The sequence below is a fragment of the Taeniopygia guttata genome, chromosome Z (assembly GCF_048771995.1).
Source record: "Taeniopygia guttata chromosome Z, bTaeGut7.mat, whole genome shotgun sequence".
In the NCBI taxonomy this organism is placed as follows: Eukaryota; Metazoa; Chordata; class Aves; order Passeriformes; family Estrildidae; genus Taeniopygia; species Taeniopygia guttata.
Window position 1 is genome coordinate 4,577,080 of NC_133063.1, and position 20,914 is coordinate 4,597,993.

Genomic DNA, 20,914 nt, shown 5'->3' on the forward strand with positions numbered 1-20,914 from the left:
TTGGTGGATGCAGGAACAGAGCCTCAGCATCCCAATGCCACCAAAATAGAATCAGAGTTTGGTTTGAGTTTGAAGGGACCATTGTGTCCAAGACCCATGCCATGGGCAGGGACACCTGCCACTGTCCCAGGTTGCCCCAGGCCCTGTCCAGCCTGGCCCTGGGCACTTCCAGGGATCCAGGGACAGCCACAGCCTTTCTGGGCACCCTGTGCCAGTGTTTTTCCACCCAGTAACACGAGCAGGAGTGATCAATCACTGGCCAGCGTACCTCAGTGAAAGTAGCTGTAATATTTTGACAGATTACAGTGATCTCACATGCACATCTTAATTGCCTCATTATGAAGAGACACAAATAAAACTGGAAAAAAAAAAAAAAAAGAAATAACCCACATATATTTATGGGCTGATGGATGCAGCAGGCAGGTCTGCACAGATGGGGCCATGGGTGCGTGCAGAGGGAGAGCAGCCAGCCCACCCTGGCTGCTGCCTCCGCTCCTGCAGCCTGGAGCAGGGATTGGGAAAGAGGTGCAGGTAGCAGAGCAGCAGAGCCAAAGCATCTGAGCCTCGGGGTGCTGAGTGCCTTGGGCCAGGGAGGTGGTGCTAGAAAATAAATCAGGGTGAGGAAAGGTGTTGAGATCTCCTGCTGATTCTCCCATCCTTAGAAGTGTTCAAGGCCAGGCTGGACAGGGCTTGGAGCAGACTGGGACAGTGGAAGGTGTCCCTGCCCCTGGCAGAGGTTGGAAGGAGATGAGCTTTAAGGTCCTTTCCAGCCCAGACCATTCTGAAATTCATTCTGTGGTTCTCTGACTCCCTCTCCTGACAGGGTCAGCAGCCTGGGGTGGCCTGGCATGCTCAGCACCCCAAAACCTGGTTCTGACACCTCTGGGATGCTTTGCTGGGTGGTCTCATGGTCCAGGGCTAAAGCTGGAATTCCTGCAGGGCTTTTGTGTCAGCGAGGACAGAGGGATGTTCAGTAGGGGGGACCAGTAGCTGGCTGGGGTGGGGGAGCTGTGGTCAGGGATGTTCAACCCCAAGCCTTGCCCCTGGCCTTGCACCCTGAATTCCTCTACACACACAGGCTGGGTGAAGGGAAGAACTGGAGACACCTTGTTTTGCCTGGAAAAATGACATTTTGACACCAGGAGCAGGCAGAGATCAACCAGAGCCTGAGGCTCCTTCCTCCACTGTGCTGAATGCAGAATGAGCCTGGCATGGGGGGGCAGCTGCTTTGCATCCCCTGCTTGCCCTGGGGCACCCCCATATCTTGGGGGGAGCGCTCCCGCAGAGAGTCGCTGTAGGCACAGAAAAAAGAAACACAGTCAGGAGCCAGCACTTTCCTGAGGGAAAATCATGGCAAAGAGAAGGCCAAGCAATGCACATTTTAAAGGGAGATGCTCAGAAAAATATCAATGCAAATAATCAAAATATAAAATAAAAACACATAAAATATGAATCTATACAATATTAATGCAAAATTATAGATATATAGAATATACAAATAATAAAATATTAATGTATCAGAATATTAATATATTACAATATTAGAGTATTAAAATATTGAAATGCTGCGTGTTACAGCAATTATTTTGCATGCCAACACACAATTAAAAGCCAAAATTGCCATCTCCCAGCCAGGACTCAGGGTGTGAAGCGCTGTCTCTGTGGATGGGAAGGGGACATCCCCCGTCCTTGACACAGCCCTGAACCAGCAGCCACACGTTACACAAGCCTGGGCTCTCCCTGGCAGCCTTTATCTCCTCCAAGGGCTCAGCTTTTCAGGGCGTTGTCACCGCGGGTGAGGAAGGAGATGGAAAGGGAAGTGCTGGTGAAGAACCCTCGCAGGTCACGGGTCTCTTGCTCCTGCCACTGAGCAACGCTGAGACCCAGGAGCAGGATCCTGTCCCTGCCCAGGGCTGGCACATCTTTCCAGGGCTGCTCCAAGCTGTGCCAGTGCTCCATGTCCACCCCTACAAACAAGTAGAGGCAATATGAGTTTGCTTTATCTATTTTCTGTGCATATATCTTTGTAATCTATTGAGTGTACTTTTGGTTTTTTACTTACCACAGTGCTAAAATCAGCGTTTCGCCTCCCTCCGATATTTCAGTTTTACATTGCTGGTTTGGAGATGCTGAGATCCTTCAGTATTATATCGAAGGAGATTGGAGAAAACAAAGATTATTAAAAAAAAATACATAAAAGGAGGACTTGAGCAGCAGAGGCCTGGATGAGCTTTGGGTCACCCAGGAGTGCACATTGCAGGTGGTTTATGACATTGCTGTAGTCCCTGGCTTGTATCTGGCATTTTTCACCCAAAAAGGGGACAAAGCTTAGCTCTCCCAATCCCTCTTTTTCTCCTGTTGCAGCTTCAGGTGTCTAAATATGTTGGCAGAACGTGGGGGAAGCAGTCTAGTATCCCACTATCATTTTTTTTTAAAAGTGGAGCTTTTCCTGGCAAGAAAGTAATGAATAAGTTTTAAGTATGACCATAAATGCAATGTTTCACAACGTGATCTGCAGAATACGTTTATTTTTTGTGCCCTCCACCCTTCCCACCATCTCCCTCCAGTTTATTTTAACAATGCTGTAATTTTCTGTTATAAAATGGGATTTTGCTGTTTAACTCCGTGTCGTCTGCTCAGCATTTGCGTGTGTGCATGTGTGTGTGTGTGTGTGTGTGTGCGTGTGTGTGTGTGCGTGCACTGGTGACATTTGTCACCATCAGATACTATTTTTAAGCCTGTTATTATTGAGGACCCCACCCCTGGCTTGGGGATGGGAAGGGGGGAGTGCAAGAGGAGGGAGAGGAGGGAGGGGAAGGAAGGAAAACGTCAGGCTCAGCATGCTTCCAGCCTCTGGCCATCAACCTCCCCGGGGGCATGGGAACCATAAGGTCATTTCTCAAGCTCGCTGAGCTCCAGAGCTGTCAAACCACCCTGAGAGTTTAAAAAATGCAAATGTATGCAAATGAATGGGCTGTTTCTCTCCCTCTCCCCCCTCACCCCCGGTTTAAATGACATGAATCACCTTCAATTTTGCCAGCATCCTGTAAAGTTATCGGCTTGCCTAAATGCTGCAGTTAACAGAACCACATCTCAGGAGGACCAGGGAGGGAAAAGAAAGGAAAAACAGCTGATTTCCACCAAAACCCTGTAATTTTTAAAATATATTTTATACATATAAATTATATGCAACTATGTATATAATCACACCCCAATCTCCCAATTCTAATTTTTCTTGTTGTCGAGCAAATAATCCACTAATTAGGGAGAAGCTTAGTGTCCAGGAAAAACCCCTCTATAAAAACATTTTTCAGGGTAGTCTTAATATTCTGCTGTTCTGATTTTTGGCACTTAGGGTGATCTGGCAGTGAAAGATGAAAATAGGAAGACACGTTTCTTCATGCAAGAAGCTCCTTTAACACTCAAGCTCCTTCCAAACAAAAATAAACGAGTAGATGATATAAACAGCAATAGAAATTTAATTGCTCACGCTTATTATTCGAGATACAAAGCCCTAGAAAGGAAGCTGTCTTTTCCTCCCTGGCTCAGGGGTTATTTATTATCTTACACTCCACTTGGAGAAGGTATTAGATTTACTGTCATTTATCGGTGATTTTCAAGGAGGATTTGATACAGAGCTGGTTGGGACCGCAGAGGAGCGTTGCTGGTTAACGTGGTTAAGCACAGCACACTGTAATGAATCAATTTGTTTCAGACAACAGACGTAATTAGCGTGGAGGTAATGGGCACACCATGGGATGCGGGGCTGGAGCATCCTCCCTCCACTGAAGATGTCGGTGGCTGGAGCTGGGTGTAATTCCTGGTTCCTCTGCCCAGCTCTGGGCTGGGGGAGCTGGCTGGAGAAGGCTTCCCGTGGCTGGGGCTGCCCTCCAGCCCCTGTGAGGCTTCACTGAGGATGGACAGCTGTCCCCCATCCCTGTGCTCCTCACAGACCTGTGGCACATCGCCTCCCTCTAGGCTGCACCATCCCCCTGAGACCTTTCTGGCTCCCACACGCCCGTTTTTGGCAGTGCTGGCTAGGTGTGGGGGAGATACCTGCAAGGTCTCCCTGGGGAGGGAGGAAAAGGGAGACAGTGTTCCTTTTCCCACGGGAACATCTCCTGCAGAGTCGGATCCCCTCTACAGGCCCCCCAGGCTTCTCCAAAGGTTGCTGGCCAAGGTGTAGCACAGGTTTTCATGGACAGCCTCCATCAGACCAGGTTTTTTCCATCCCTGAGGCAGCTGGGAGCCAGCTGAAGTAACCCAGGTCCCCACTGGTGGTTTTGAAGGAGGTTTGGAATCAGCAGAGCCAGAAGCTCAGCAGGGAAGGATAACCAGGACATGGCAGTGGATCCCAGGAGAGCTGCAGAGGTAGCACGGTGTGGAGCTGGGGAACCTGCCTGCTGGTGTCAGCCTTGCAGAAGGGATGGAGGGGGGCTGCAGTTTTGCTTTCACATGCCCTGGGTTCTCCTGGAGATTAACTGCTCTGTCCCTTGGCTGTGAACCAAGTGTCTACCTGCAGCAGGGCCAGGGCTGGTAGAGGTGACACTGCATGAACACATGCTCTGTGTCCTGGGGGTTTCCAAGGGTTAGTGTATTCAAAGTTATTCTGTCTGTTTGATGTATTCTGTCTGTGAGGGGATTAATGTATTCGTCACCTGCTGGAGGAAATCGCTTTCCTTTCCTGGGATTTCTCATGTGGAAGGGCTGCTGGAGCCATGTGAAAGAGGAAACATCTTACAGATTAAAAAGTGGCCAAAAAAAAAAAAAAATCAGGTTTTCCTCTTGGGTGTGGGCTTTTTGCTTCTGAGTTTTCCTGTGAAGCTAAAGCTGCTCTAGCAGGGTAAGATGCCTGCCAGATGCATAGGACATTTTTGATACCATGCTGACAAGTCCAAGCAGGATTGGGAATGGAGAGAGCTCAGCTCATGGGAATAGATGGCAGACAACAATCTGTGTCTGGCTAGGTCCTTGCTACCTGGTTGTCTTCCTCTGAGTGTTTAGGTATACCCTGTGACACAAATCCTTGCTTTCCTCCCCATTCCTAGATCCCTCAGGAAGACATTCCTACATGCTTGTCCCTGATAGGGGATATGTCATAGCTTCCAGGCTTGAAGTAGAACTGAAGATCCGTAAGGACCGCTCTCCTGCTGCAGCAGGAAGCCGTGACCCTCCTATCTGTGATGTCCAGGTGTACCAGCCCCAAAAACAATCACGTAGATGAGATGGGCACTCCCTGGCTTGTCCCGTTCAAGCAGTGTAGGTGCTGGCTCTTGGCAGTGTGAAGCAATACAGCATCACACCTTCCCCACATAGCTCCTGGCAGGGCAAATCCAACGTGTGTCTGGAGCAATGTTGGCTCCAGGAGGATGTAGAAGAAATGTGGTGGGGAGGGAGTCATTGCACAAGGTTCCTGGGGGAGGAGTGTGAAAGAGAAGAGGGAGCTTGTGGTGATTGTGAAAAGGTGAACAGGGTGGGAATTGAGAAGGATGAGGACAAAGGAGATGAAGACATGAGGAGAGAAGCAGAGGTTTAATCACAGAGGATCTGGAAGGAGCTGAAGGTGGCCTAGAGACGCTCTGAGACAGTGCAGGCAGGTGGTGACAGCAGGTGAGGTAGAGGAAGGAAGGACTCTGGGAGAAGGCAGCATCGTTTTGGCATTATCCGTTGGGAATCCCCTGCTAACGCTCTGCTGTTGGTGCTTTGTCCTAGGGCACTAAATGAGAATATGGCCAATGGCATTGAAGATCTTATCGGGATCCCATTCCCGAACCACAGCAGCGAGGTCCTGTGTGGCTTAAACGAGCAGCGGCACGACGGGCTCCTCTGCGATGTCATCCTCATCGTCCAGGACCAGGAGTACCGCACCCACCGCTCCGTCCTGGCTGCCTGCAGCAAGTACTTCAAAAAACTCTTCACTACTGGCACTTTAACAGACCAGCCCTATGTTTACGAGATTGACTTTGTCAAGCCTGAAGCACTTTCTGCCATCCTCGAGTTTGCCTACACCTCAACCCTCACCATCACCACCTCAAATGTCAAGCACATCCTCAGCGCCGCCAAGATGCTGGAGATCCAGAGCATCATCAATGTATGCCTTGAAATTATGGAGCCTGACAGAGAGGCCGAGGAGGAAGATGACAAAGAGGACGACGATGATGATGAAGATGAAGATGAAGATGAGGAGGAAGAGGAGGAGGAGGAAGTGGAAGATTTTGTCAATCAGGAGAACCTAGCTGATGTACAAGAAGTAAGCTGCCACCAAAGCCCTTCTGAGTCCGATCTTACCGAAGAAGCTTATACAGAAGCACCTAAAGATTTTCCAAATCACTTCGCAGCCAGTAACTCCTCTGGACACTTGGGCATGATAAGAGACTTCTCCATAGAGTCCTTGCTGAGTGAAAACTTGTACCCTAAGGCAAACATCCCAGAACGGAGGCCAGCTCTGTCTCCTTTCGCCCCCAGCTTCTTCCCCCACCTGTGGAACGGCGACTTTAACTCCTTCTCCCAGCTGGAGGAGCCGCAAGTAGACAACGGCCCCTTGGATCTGGTGATCAAAAAGAGAAAGATCAAAGAAGAGGAGGAGAAGGAAGACCTGCCTCCGCCTCCTTTCCCTAATGACTTCTTCAAGGACATGTTTGCCAACACCCCAGCAGCTCCCTTAGGGCATATTAAGGCAGAGGCTGACTACAGCGCTTATCTCAATTTCTTAAGTGCTACCCAGTTTGGAGGAGTTTTTCCCCCATGGCCCCTGGAGGAAGAGAGGAAAATAAAGCCCAAGGCATCCCAGCAGTGTCCCATCTGTAACAAAGTCATCATGGGAGCTGGCAAGCTGCCCAGGCACATGAGGACCCACACGGGGGAGAAGCCCTATATGTGCAATATCTGTGAAGTTCGCTTTACCAGGTGTGTGTTGGTCACCTCTGCCGTGTGTGTGGGGAGTGGGGTGGTGGCTGGAGGGGCCACATCATAACCCATGACTGATTTCTCAGCTGCTCATCAGAGAAAACTCAACATTTTTGTCCCAAAATAAGAGTAGGGAAGAAAGCAGAGCATGATCTGTCCCTTCGGAAAAAAGAAAAAATTAAAAGGGCGGAAGGGAGGGTGGAGGAAGAAAAAGAAACTACTGATTTTTGTGGGTTGTGGATGACATCCACAGCTCACTGGATCCATCCCCTCACTGGACAAAATCTTAAATAAGTAACAGGATATTTTCAACCCCACCATAGACCTCATCTCTAATGTGCTGAGAGATGCATTGAGCTGGGAGGGCCATTTAGCCACAGGATGTAATTAGTTTGGGTTTGCACATTTTGGCATCAGGGTAGACCACAACCAAGTTGCACACGTTTGGACATGACAGTATCTGGGCTTTCTGGGGCTGGAGTGGCTCTAATTATTATGTCTTAGTAGTGCAGTTGGGGGTCTTAGTCTCTTCCCCAAAGCAACAAATGACAGGATAAGGGGAAACATCCTCAAGCGTCACCAGAGGAGGTTTATATTGGATATTAGGAACAATTTCTTCATGCAAAGTACTGCAACAGTCTGTCTAGGGCAGTGGAGCAGTCCCCATCTTTGAAGAGATTTAAAAGACGTGTAGATGTGACACCTGGGACGTGATTTGGTGGACTGAGGGAACAGTTGGACTCACAGAATCATGGAATGGTTTTGGTTGGAAATGACTTTAGAGCTCATCCAGTTCCACCCCCTGCTGTGAGCAGGGACACTATTCCCTATCCCAGGTTGCTCCCATCACTATCCAGCCTAGCCTGGGACACTTCCAGAGATGGGGCAGCTGTAACTTTTCTTGCCAAGTTGTATTTAGCTGTGCAAATGTAATGTTCCAGCCTGAAACCGTGCTCTGCAAAGCTGGGCAAATTTAATCGGTGAGTGGAGACAAATAGATTCCTGGGCCTGCTCTTGCTGAGTATAATTAATATCTAATGAGAACAATCTTTACCATAATAATAAAGCTTTCTGACAAGAGCGTGGTATTTCAGCTCCTGGCTGCATGTGAGAGAGAGAGAGCCCTATTAAGCTGGGGTGAGAAAACCAGAGGAAAATAATCTGCACAGTAGGCAGAGGCGAGCTCCTGACAATGGCCAGACACCTGGGGTGCTCCTGCATTCAGCCTGTCTTTTCTTCTCCTGTCCTTATGATAATATTCGAATGGAAGATATGCAGATGATGAGAATTTGACCTGAAAATAAATTTCCATGCTCCCCTCCATTAACACAGCAGACACCATATTATAATGCGGGGAGCATCGTGCCTCGGGCGGGCATGTGCAGCGTGAGCCAGCTCACCCTGGTATTTGCAGGGGAAAGGCCACTGCATGGTGATAATTCCTGCCTGCAGGAATTTGGATCTGACTCCTGCTGGTGCTGCATCCCCAGGTTAGCACTGGGCTGTTGTGGGTTCAGCCCTGTGGGTGTGGTGGCCTCTGGGACTGGAGGGACAGCCTGGCCAGCCCCATCCCTGTCACTCTCTTGTGTGTGCTGCTGCAGGTGCTAATTTCTGATGAGGAAATAGCCTGGCTAGATCCATCACTGACATCTTCCCTGGAGCAGGAATAACAGAGCTGAGCCATCCCAGAGGGCTCCCAAAGTCCTTTACAGGCAAGGGCAGCACTGTTCACTTAGTTCAGGGAAACTGAGGCATGACACCTAATCCAGACAGGTTATTTCAGCGTGGTAGAGGTTAAAAACTCCACAACAGAACAGTCTAGCATGACCCATCACTAATACAGGGACTAAACCTGGTAGCTTTGACACCCCCCTGTGTGCTCAGCAGCTTCTAAATACAGGGCACAGGGGTAGGGGGACTTCATCCAAGGTGAAAAAAAAAATCAGAAAACTGGGACTCACCCAACAGTGCAGTCCCACAACACCACTGATGAAAACTGGTCTTGTGGTCACCCCTTCAGGGCTGGGTGCTGGAGGGTTTTTCCTTCTTGAACACCCTGAGCAAAGCAGATATCTTAAAATATTGATTTGTTTTTAAATGTGCCTGGAAGGATTTTGAATAGCATGCAGCTAATGGTTTTGTTTGGGGTGGGGTTTTCTTAGCTGTTTCCATCATTACTTTGGTGTGAGAGGAATCTTTTAGGAAAAAGTGTAGTTTTAAGCAAAAAAAGTTGGAGGTTTTTTTGCATAAAATGTGGAGTGATTGAGATGTAGAAGGAGATTTCTACTGGGATTTCCCGAGTGCTGCCACTTACTTGCATTATGTGTTTTGGCCCCTGAGGGGGAGGAATCCCATGATTTCTGAAAGCACTGGCCTTCCACCCACGGTGCCTTCACTGGGGAGATGCAGGCTCAGATGGTCCCTTTTGGGGTCCCCTCGGAGCCAGGGTGCAGGGAAGCAGAGATTCAGTGGAATCTATGAATCAGTCCTTTGCATTATTTCTGCATTTAAGGCACTGTGGAGGTGAAAATCTACTGGGGAAATGGAGAAGATATATTTTCCTGGGTAAGGAGTGTCCCGACCTCCCCAGCAGATCCCTTCCCCACATCAGTGGGATCTCACACCCCCCTGTGCAAGGACCCCACATGCACCTGGACCTGCCACTCCTGCTGCCCACGGACATCTGATGGCAGGAAGCAGGACTTCATTTAATGGCTCATTAATTATTTTTTCCTTAAACAAAGGCCTCTCAGCTTCTAGTCTGCTGTTCCACCCTGCTAGAACGCCGGAGAAAGCTGCAAATATTTCAGCTTTTCCACCAAGACAACCCCAGAGTGCTCAAGGAGATACTGTTCCAGCTGGAAAGGTTAACATTATTTGTTCCTATTATTTGTGTTGTGACAGCTCACAGAGCCCTAATCGCTCTCCTAATGCAATTGCATTAAGGTTATTCACACACACACAGTGTGGATCTCCGTCGGAGCGAGCCTCCAGCCCAGCTCCCAGCTCGAAACCCGGTGTTCCCCGTGCCACAATTCCTCTGGGGTGCTTCACCACAGAGCACCTCATCCCCCCAGCCTTTGAGCAGCTCCAGGTGGAGCCACAAACCTTCCCTGCCTTCCCCAGAGATGCTGCCGGGGCAGGGAGGATTTGTTTTCTCCCGTCTGCTGCCGGAGATGGGTAATAGCCTGAGAAGAGCTTTGCCGGTATTTACATTATACAGTCCCGGCACGCAGCGTGTTTATTAGGAAAAGCGATCCTGCTAGGTTAAACATTACCTACAGAGGTTTAAATTAAATTATAGGTGGGCTTGGCAGCTCTGCTTTTTATTAACATTTCCCCCCCTCTTTGCAGTACGAGCCCCCACGCTCATCCGCGCGCGACTTCGCCGTTCGGGATGAAATTCTCCCTGCTGCTGCTTTGTCTGCTGCTGAGCTCTGATTCCAGCCCTTCCAGGGAAAATCCACCCTTTTCAAAACCTTGGGGCAACACCAGCTTTAAAAATGCTACAGTGGGAAGTTGCCCTGAGCTTGGCACAGGGACTGAGAGATGACTTTTTTCATGTGTCCCTAAAAAATCTGTAGGTGCAGGACCAGGCTGGGATCAGTCTCCCAAGAGCAATAATGCATCATCTGGTGAAGAAGTCACTCTCCTGCTAGGGATGCTCCTTTACATCCTTGATCCTGAGGGACTGGTGGGCAGGGATGCCCAGCCCAGAGCTGCATTCCTCGTGGTGTGGCCGACACCTCTGTCCTGCTGGGCATGTCACAAAAAACTGTTTAACTATGCACACATGGGCTGGGTAGCAAAAACTAGTTCAGAGGCAGCACCTTACAAGTTTTGAGGGCTTGACCTGCCAGAAGAAACAGATTTTTGTGTAGTTTTTATGTTATATAAATTAAATCATCATCATATATACTTACATTATGTAATTTATAATATAATTACATTTTTAAACATTAACAAATTGTATTTTCTTTTCTGTTTATATTAAATGATACCATATAGTTTTATATGGCTTATCTGTAATATATAATATTTATTTTATACCTAGTAGTGACATGACTTCACATATGCTACATATTTTAGCTTCAATGCTAGCATGGTGGAGGTTCATACTGAAATAATTTTGGAAAACAATTTCCCACTTTGCTCTTGAACTCCACTAGTGCAACCCAGGAAGCAGTGTTCAGCTCAGTTGAGCCATAATCAGCTTCACTTTTTTTTAGCTGTGATTTTGGGGTTTTTTTCAGTCTTTGACTGCAGAAGGAAACATTTATTTTTCTGGGGGGAAAAAGTCGTGATTGGATTGCCCATATGGGAAAATACTCTTGCTTTTAGATGTTCCCCATTAAAAATACATATATAAATATTACTTATTTGTAAATAAGTGCCATTGGGATGGATATTACGCTATTCCATGCCTGGACTTAAGAAACTTCTCCAAACTGTGTGAGTTGCTGGATGTGTGCTGGCCTTGGAGACCCTGACAGGGAAGGACAGAGTGCCTGGGTGCTGCACCTCTGGCAGCTTCACCCTCTGTGATGCTCCTGCTCCAAAAGAAATCTCCTGAGACACCATGTGGTCAGTGCAAGAATAAAAGGAGAGGAAAATCGGCTCCAGGAGGGATTGAATTTAAGCAGCATTTTCCTGCATTGCCAGGCTCTCAAATCCCAACTGACTTCCTTATTTGCAGGCCAGAATAGGGCTGTATTTATTTAATAATCTCAAATTTAGTTATATATAGATATATTCCCATCTTTAGAATCTTGCCCTTTACAAATATGTGGAAGGAGGATGTAGCCTGGTAGGGGTCAGGCTCTTCTCCCAGGGAACAAGGGACAGAACAAGAGGGAACAGCCTCAAGTTGTGCCAAGGAAAGTTCAACTTGGAAAATCAGGAAAAATATCTGCCCTGAAAGGGCTGTCCAGCCCTGGCACAGCTGCCCAAGGCAGTAGTGAAATCTCCATTCCTAGAGAGATTTAAAAGCCATCTGGATGTGGCACTTGGGGACAAGTGTTAGTGGTGGCCTTGACTGGCAGTTTGGTTGGACTTGATGATCTTAGGTCTTGTCCAGTGTTAATGATTCTGTGTTTTTTTGGGTTTATAACAGGGATTTTTTCTTCCTCCAATTTAAGTTTTGAACTCTCTAGGATGGGCTGCAAACTCCTGACATGGAGGGCTCTTCTGTGTATGATGTTTTCATGCCCAGGAACGAGGAGGCGAATGCAAACATCAGCCTGCAAAGCCATCCATACATTGGGAGACGCCCCATGATGAGCTCCCCACCTTCCCAAGCAGGGAGCCAATCCCAAAAAGAACAATCCCAACCACACCCCCTGCATCCCACACCTCCTGATCAAGCCCCTTTTCTTTTGCAGGCAGGACAAGCTCAAAATCCACATGCGGAAGCACACGGGGGAGCGGCCGTACCTGTGCATCCACTGCAACGCCAAGTTTGTGCACAACTACGACCTGAAGAACCACATGCGCATCCACACGGGCATCCGGCCCTACCAGTGCGAGTTCTGCTACAAGAGCTTCACCCGCTCCGACCACCTGCACCGCCACATCAAGCGCCAGAGCTGCCGCGTGGCGCGGCCCCGGCGCGGCCGCAAGCCGGCGGCGTGGCGGGCGGCCGGCCTGCTCTTCGCGCCCGGCGGCCCGCCCGTGGAGAACGGCTTCGTGATGCCGCCCACGCTGGAGGAGATGAGCAGCCACCTCAGCAGCACGGCCATGTGCCTTCCCGGCCCCAGCCCCAAACACTTCCTGAGCGGGGCCAAGACCCCCTTCAGCCTGCAGGAGCTGGAGAGCCAAATTGAAGAAACCCAGATGAAGCTCTTCAGGCGGGCGCAGATGGACATGGAGAGGAACGCGGGCATCTTCGCCTTTGCCCTGGGCCACAACGAAAACCTCGCTGCCCAACCCTTCTTCCCTCTCCCTGACCCTTGGAGCACAGGCTTCAGTGGCTTGGCAGGGCTTGGCCACGTGGCTCCCATCTCAGAGTCCAGCAACTAAACCCGCGCCCGGTCCCACCATGCGTCCGCTCCCATCCCAGCCAGGCAGCCCGCTCCCCTGGGCTCCCACCTGCCCTTCTGCACCATCAGGTTGCCGACACGCTCCTTGTCCTCTCACTGCCATGGGGCTTGTGGCACGGGGCCACCCCTGGGGCGAGCAGGGCATGGGCAGGTGCTGTGCCCCGCGGCCACCGGCACTTTAGACTCTGCACTTGGCTTTGGGGCCGTCAGGCACTCACTGTCCCATCCCTCCACTCATGGCTCCATCTGGGAAGGCCAGGCCAGGACTGCTGCTCTCTTCAACACCCCCAAAAATGTCACTTGCCTTAGTCCAGGGCTCAGCCATCACCATGAGATGGTTTTTCTGAGGGAAATGTTCCCCATTTTCCCACACACGGAGCTCACTGGACACTGACAAGCCGTCCAGACTTGGGTTTGTTACGTTGCATTCCTTGGCCCTTTTGGTCAAAAGGACTTTTCTGTTCTCTTTCTGTTCTTGTTTTCTTTTCTTCCTAATTAATTCCCATGTCTGGCAACAATATTTATTCTACAAGGGATAAAGGGGAGGTCTAGCAGCCTTACTGGGAGAGGGAGAGAGGGAGGATACTTGCCACTGTCTTTCTCAGCAGTATATCTGATTATCAGGGTTGGTGAAAGCCCTGATCTGCAGCATGAGTTGGGACTTTAAAAACATTAAAAAAAAAAAAAAAAAAAAAAGGAGATCGAACACCTAGCACAAAGCTGGGTGGAAAAGGGGGATTTTGCTTATTTTGGTTCTTTAGCTATTTCAAAGTTTCAAAAGGAGAACCAAAGCCTATTTTGAGTATTTTAACTTCAGTTGCTTGAAAAGGTGAAGGAAAAGTTTTGGAAGAATCAGTGATGTTTCAATACTGAGCTTTTACTAAACCCTTGCTTTAAAAAAATGAACCAGTGGGAATATTGAAATGAGAAAGTCGTTTCAAACCAAAGAGTCAGAATTCGCTGCCGCTGACCATTCTGAAATGTCTGGGGTTCTGTCCTTAATTCCCTCAAATTCTTATGTGATAGTGATGAGAAAAAGTTACAAAACACTTGTGTGTCCCCAAATCTGCAGTGTTGGTGGGAAAAAATTGGGTGTGAAAATATCCCCGCTGCTTGTCTCAAGGGATCTTTGTCGAAAAGAAGTTCACTACCAGCGTCTTGATGGCGATGTAGTCTACTTGCCAACAAGTAGAAATTCTGTTTTTTCACTGTAGCTGGTTCAAAAGAGAAGGTGGTGACATTTGACAGGGTACTCCTAGCTGTAGGTCACCCATGGTGGCCAGCAGGTTTGGGGTGACTCCCCAGCATCCCGTCTTGGCCACCCCATCTGGTAATTCTTTCGGGGCACAAGAAGTGGCCAGTTGGCTGGAATGACCCTGTCCACCTCCTTCAGCCCCAAATCCATGAGCTGCTCTGAAGGACAAAGGCTTTTGGTGGCCCTCTGCCTCTGATGGCTCCTCCTGGACGAGCCGTGGGAGGCAGACTGGTGGGATCCCAGTTCCACCACTGGCTGAGGTGGGTTGCAGTGGTGGTTTTACATGAAACCAACACTTGGAAATGTAAATGTTACAAATTGGGGCTTCTTATTTCTCTTTTTACTATGACCTTTCAACGTCAGCGGAATCGGAGGGAATGCGAGGATCGCGGGTTCGTGAGGTTTTTGGTTTTTCCATCAGTGACGCGGTGGCTGGATGAGAATCTGCCCACCAGAGGCAAGGAAGGGGACACAGGGAGGTCAAGGGTTCCACAGCCCTCAGGAGGGTTGAGGGGCTTCTGCTCTGAGACCACCCATGGCAGAATGCTCCCAAGGAACTGCCCAAACTTGGCTTCCTTCTCCCAAAAGAAATCCATAAAGACTCCACGTGCAACGAAAGTCAATGGAGAGAAAAAAAGAAAGTAAGAAGAAAAAGAAATCTTCTTAAAACTGCATCAAACTTTTTCTTTTTAATCCTCATCAACTTCTTAAACAAGCGACGTTTTGCAGATGATTGGTTCCTTCAGGTGTTTTTTTGTCTACGATTTGGAGTCGTTGTAAAATATCCAAAGATGCTGAGTACTGTATGATCTGCAAGGACTTGAAGCAAGGTGTTATTTCTGTCTCAGTTTGTTTGTTAGGTTGGTTGGGTTCTATTTTTTTTTTTTCCTATATGTCTAAGTGGGGATAAACCTTTGCAATTTTTCTATTTATAACTATTTTTATGTGATTGCTTTATGTACAAAACAATGGAAAAAAATCAAAACAAAAAAGTAGAGAGGAACACACATGTACACAAACAAATTTGCCTTAGTTACTCACGGGACAATCACCCTTAACTTTGATTGATGCTAAAAAGCGGATGGAAAAAAAGAGACTAGATCATTTTATGTATTTATTAAACTGTATTAATTGATGCTTTTAAATTATTAGCAGGACTTGATTCTCTTGCCTGTGGCCATGGTGAGAAGGCAAAGCTGCCGCGGTTGTTGAGCTGCCAGCACAGCCATCAGTGTGGCCTCAGCTCTGTGGATGTTTGCCTGACACCTTTTGGAAAGCCAGAATAATCACGTATTAATTAAAGATTGAGCTGGCATGGGCTCCAGCCCGAGGGGCTGTTGGTGTTGCGATGCTGATGACGATTATGGAGTTAAGGTTGATTTTCCCGCGTTGGCGCTGGGTTGGGCAGGGCTGGAGGGAGCTGAGTGCTGGCAGTGGTCGTTTGCTGGGGTGCAGAGGGATGATTAGAGAAAACCCTGCTTCTTCCCGTTCTGGTGTTGTGTGGTGAGTCCAGGCCACAGGTATCCACGTGGGAGCCCAGCTGAGTGTGAAGGTGCCTTCCTGGGGATCTGCTCCCGTTTCCCAACCAGGACGGGTGCAATGACACCAAACCTCAGCCTGGAAGGACACAGCTTCTGTCCCAGCTCATGGTGTGGTGGCTTCTGCTTCATCTCAGCCTGGCTCCTATGGCCTGGTTGCAGCAGGGCAGGGGGGATTCTGCCCCTCTGCCCCTGTGCTCTGCTCAGAGCCCACTGCAGAGCTGCCCCAGCCCTGGCTCCAGCAGCACAAGGACGTGGAGCTGCTGGAGCAGCCCAGAGGAGGCCACGGAGCTGCTGCCAGGGCTGGAGCCCCTCTGCTCTGGAGCCAGCCTGGCAGAGCTGGGGCTGTTCCCCTGCACAAGAGAAGCTCCAGGGAGAGCTCAGAGCCCCTGCCAGGGCCTCAAGTCATTTTAGGAAAAAGATCAGGCAAACATATTAGCAGGGCCTATTGTGCTAGAACAAGAAGAGATGTTTTAAACTGAGAGGGGAGATTCAGTCTAGATAGAAGGAAGAAATTTTTTACAATGAGGGTGGCAAAACACTGAAAGATGCCTGAAGAGATGGTGACTACCCCTGAATCCCTGGAAGTGTCCAAGGCCAGGCTGGACAGGGCTTGGAGCAACCTGGGATAGTGGAAGGTGTCCCCGCCCATAGCAGGAGATGGATCTGGTCGACCCTTAAAGGAGCCTTTCAATTCAAATCTTCAGATGATTCTATGATTAGTGAACACAGATGACACAAACGTGAGCCCTGTAATTCACGTGGCCGCTCAGGAACTGCAGAATTCCTTTGTTGTTTTTGAATGAGGCACAAAAGCCTGGAAGATAAGCTCCAGCTAGGAAGTGTGGGACTCACTCCACGTTGTTCAGCCATGTGGAGGTGGAGTAAACAGGGACCCTGTGCCTGCTGAGACACCTCCATGTCATCCTGCAACCTGCAGCGTGATTCCAGCCTGCCTCTGGAGCCATCCTGGCTCTGGTGGGAGGCCGGTTCTGATGAGGGTGATTCACCCCACCCACGCTGGATCTCCCAGGGGTGGGATGAATCACCTCTGGGCACCTCTCTGCTACCTACAGTGTGCTGTGCTTTCCCATAGCTCACCCAGATAAGTCTAACCACAGGCAGGGATGTTCCCACCAGCACCGCTCCCTCCTCGCTGCTCAGCTCATGGGACATTCCCCGGAAAAATCTTTCCCAAGAGGATGAGGTGCTGGTACAGCCCAAGGACTCAGGTCAGGCAGCTTGATCACTTCCCAGTCTGTTTTAACTAACAACACTATGGGAGATAAAGGTCCTTGTCAAGCCTCCCAAGCCTGGGGAACAGGGATTCAGGCTCATGGGTCGTACACCCTGCTGCAATCCCAGTAAAACTTCCCAAGTTCTTACAGCCACAGGTCATTTTGCTTCCTTTACACTTCAGAGAAGCGCTCCACAGCATCAGGTGCTCGGGCAGGGCTCCAGATCTGCAGGCAGAGTCCAGAAATGTGACTTGGGAACAAAGGAATGCCAGTCCTCTCCCAGGCAGATTGCTGAGCAGCTCCTCTGTGCTTGGAGGCTGCAGGACTGTGGCAGGGTCAGCCCATAAACTGTGTGTTTCTGAGCACAAAAACCCACAAAATTAAAACTGTGTGAATTACTTTTTAGATATTTAAATACACCTATAACTTCTTTTTTTTTTTTTTTTTCAGCTCCTGTGACTTTTAACCCCGTTTTATACTCACATTCTCGTTTGCTTATAATGCCACAACAACAAAAAAGAGATTTGTAAGGGGAGGGTGAAAAAAGAAATCTAAAAATCGCTCGGAGGAGCTGTGCATTAATCAGACACATGGGAATCACGGGAAGAAACCAGCTTCAGTAAATGCTTGTTAGCAACAACATATGGCTGCATGCTTGCTCCTGAGCAGCTGCTGTTCTCTGCTGGAGCATCCAGGCTGCAGAGGGGGAACAGCACCAGGGGATGCCTGGACCAGGTGTTCCTGCCAAAGGAGCATCTCCTGGCACGAGTGGTGGGGAGCTGGATGGGCAATCCCTTCCCCTGGGCTCCAAACCCTTTTGCTGAGCAGTGCAGAAGGAAATTACATCCAGAAAAAAAAAATGTTTGTGTTTTAAGAGGGGAAGAAGGAGCCTGCAGTTTGGGAAGTGAGAGGCTTTTCCATTTGGCAGTCACCTGCAGGAAAAAAATAAAGGGAGTAATTTTGCAAAGTACAGCCTGAAATGTTTTAGCCTTGAATGTGTCAGCAGGACTCCTGGCAGCACCTGTGAGGCTGCAAATGCTGCCCAGTCTCTGCTCCACTCGTGCCCGCCTGCAGCCCCCTGGGACCTGCTATGCCCCCCATCCTTTTTTGGAGGGGATTAGTGCTTTATTTACAGTCTCAGTGCCCTGAAGCTGGAATATTGTGTGGTTGCAGAGGAACTTTTAAGGTAAGAGAGTACATGAAGCAAGACCCCAAACATCTCATTTTACGAAAATGCTCCATTTGGCAGCAGGTCACCCGTGGCTGGGTTTTTAAGTTCTGCCATTGCCTTTTGGTACCTCTGACTGTGTGCACCTGTGTTTCATTCCAAGGCAAAAACAAAAAGGGAAGAACTGAGAAAGATCCCTTTTTGTAGAAGATACACCCTAAATGGTCTGAGCCCGAGTGAGCTCATCCCCATCTCACCTCCCAGCTCCACCTCTGGGATCTCCAGCAGAGGGAGAGAAAATAAATACCTGTGGCTTGGAAATACCTTCCCCCCCCACCCCCGTGTTTTCCTATGTTGAACCAATGTTTTACATGACTTGCACTATTTGCTGTAGGGCAGGATACTGTTTAGGTTTCTTTGTTCCAGTCTCTTGTTTGGTTGTGACTCCCCTTGGCGGTCCTGTACACGTTCCTGCTGCACATCTTACACCCCTGGAGAAAATAAACTCTTACCTGAAGCAGTGAGCCTCTCGTGTGTCCTTAGCGCTGCTCCGGGGCTGGGGAATTCGTATTTCAGCATCAGATTCCTGGTTGGACTCAGTGATCTCGGGGGTCTTTTCCAACATAAAAGATTCTGCCATCAAATGATGATGAGCGGGGTGATGGAGCATTTCGTGGTGGCCCTCCAGGGTGACCCTTCATGTGGCATCTGAGCTGTCACCACGAGGGTTCGGGGGCTGAAAAGCAGCCTCTGGTGATGACCGAACGAAATTTTGTGCGGGGCAAATAAATAACTCTGTCGGGGTTTTGTTTTCCCCCGTTTCGGCAGCTCTGCTTGCTCAGCTCGAACTTGCTCTGCCCTCCTGTGGTGGCCTGGAGGGGACAGCGGAGGGCTGGGAGCCACAGCTGGAATTGTTCTGGATCTCGGCAGCACCAGGACGTGCAGGACCCTCCATCACCTTCCCTCCCACCCAGGAAGAGGAAATATAAATCTCAGCCACACGCGGAGGGAGTTTAATGGTTGGACTTGATGATTTTAAGAGTCTTTTCCAACCTAAGTGATTCAACGATTTGTAGGAATTTTTTTAGACCTCAATTCACCACCACCAAGCAGTAAGGCCAGTGAGGCTAGGAAAATGCCACAATTGTTGGTGGCCTCATAGGAATGCTGATTTTTTAGGGAATTATTCCTGCAGGGTAAGCCAGGACTAGACCTTCTGATGCCTCAGCTGATATTTCCCACATCCCCTCATGGCACCACTAATAATTTTGCTCAGTCTGGGCAAGCAGGGGTTTCAAATTTAAATCTTCTGCAATTATATAAAGCTCATTTCCTTAGGAACTGAGACTAAAACCCACCAATGCAAAACCAAGAAAGCAGCCAAAGAGCAGTGCTGAGCTGCACCCCCCGAAGTTTCATTTTATTTCCTTCTTTCTGCAGAGGTGACACTGACTGAGATGTCACAAATCTGATCGGGTTTCCTAATAGTTCATGCAGTGCCTCGAGCCTCAGGGGTCATCTGAAATTCAGGCAGCCAATTTGCAGGCAGGAGATGCAAAGCCAGACCAGGCAGGGGCTGAGGTTTTTAAGGACAGACCCTGTCTGTCAGCTAAAACCTTCCTCTGCTCCTGGGTAACCCCTGGCAAATCCTTATGGGGATGGCTGTAAACCTGCCTGTCTTTAAGGTGTAGCTGTTAACTCAGTTTCCATAGTGAGCAGGACAGGGTTGTCTCGGTGGGACCAACTTTGCAATGTTGGCTGGAGTTTAGAATCGTTGGGGAAATATTTAAGGCTTCACCTTTGAGTTCTCAGAAACGGGGTTCTCATTTAGGCAACTTTTGTGATATTTTTCTGGAGGTCTTGATGATACATTCATTGAAAAATCAGTTGGAAATACAAACCTTTCTGAGACAAGGTGCCTGGATCTAAAGGGAAGGTGAGCTGTGGTTTGCTCTGGGTGTTGCTGCAGGGGTGTGAGCCAGGCTGTGACACCCCAACATTTAAAACACAGGAGCTGGGTGAGAAAAGTGAAGAGTGAACAGAAACTCTGTGAGAGGGGGAAGAAAATCTCCCCTGGAGAGACAGTGGGGCCACACCTGCAGTGCTGGGGACAGCTCTGTGCCCTCAGGACAAGAGAGACACTGAGGGGCTGCAGCGTGTCCAGGGCAGGGAACGGAGCTGGGGAAGGGGCTGGAGCCTCAGGAGGGGCTGAGGGAGCTGGGAAGGGGCTGAGCCTGGAGAAAAGGAGGCTCAGGGGGGACCTTGTGGCTCTGCACAGCTCCTGACAGGAGGGGACAGCCCCAAGTGACAAGAGGAAACAACCTCAAATTGTGCTAAGGCAGATTTAGGTTGGATATGAGAATTCCTTCATGAAAGGGCTGTCCAGCCCTGGCACAGCTGCCCAGGGCAGTGGTGGAGTCCCCATCCCTGGGATTTAGAGGAGACTTGAACGATGTCTACATGTGGCTCCAGGGACAGGGGTTTGGTGGACTTGGCAGTGCTGGGGGAATGGTTGGATCTGATGATGTTAGTGGCTCTTCCCACCTGAATAACTCTGTGATTCTGTGAGCTAGGGGCAATCATCACTGCTGCAGCAGCAGTCCAGATGCAATGAGCTCCTCTGCAGCTGCCCAGTGCTCTTTGTGTTCAGTCAGCTCAGCCTGTGACAGAGTTCTGTAGCTCCAAGCACTTGGGATGCTTTTTCCCTGGAGTGAAAACAGCTGAGCTGGATAATATATACGCACATATACGTGTAATTTGTGTGTGTGTAC

The 20,914-nt window shown here is 49.2% G+C and overlaps 1 protein-coding gene across 4 annotated transcripts in view; it reads left to right on the forward strand.

Moving 5' to 3' along the window:
- The window catches only part of ZBTB7C (zinc finger and BTB domain containing 7C), a 153,757-nt gene extending 135,097 nt beyond the window's left edge, over positions 1-18,660 (forward strand). For all 4 annotated transcript variants that reach the window (XM_072922035.1, XM_030258107.4, XM_072922037.1 and 1 more), the window contains 2 exons: positions 5,713-6,906; positions 12,288-18,660. In XM_072922035.1, coding sequence (XP_072778136.1) covers positions 5,713-6,906; positions 12,288-12,924 — 1,831 coding nt within the window. In that variant the 3' untranslated portion in view covers positions 12,925-18,660. The remainder of the gene's footprint in view (positions 1-5,712; positions 6,907-12,287) is intronic.
- The last annotated feature ends 2,254 nt before the right edge of the window (positions 18,661-20,914 follow it).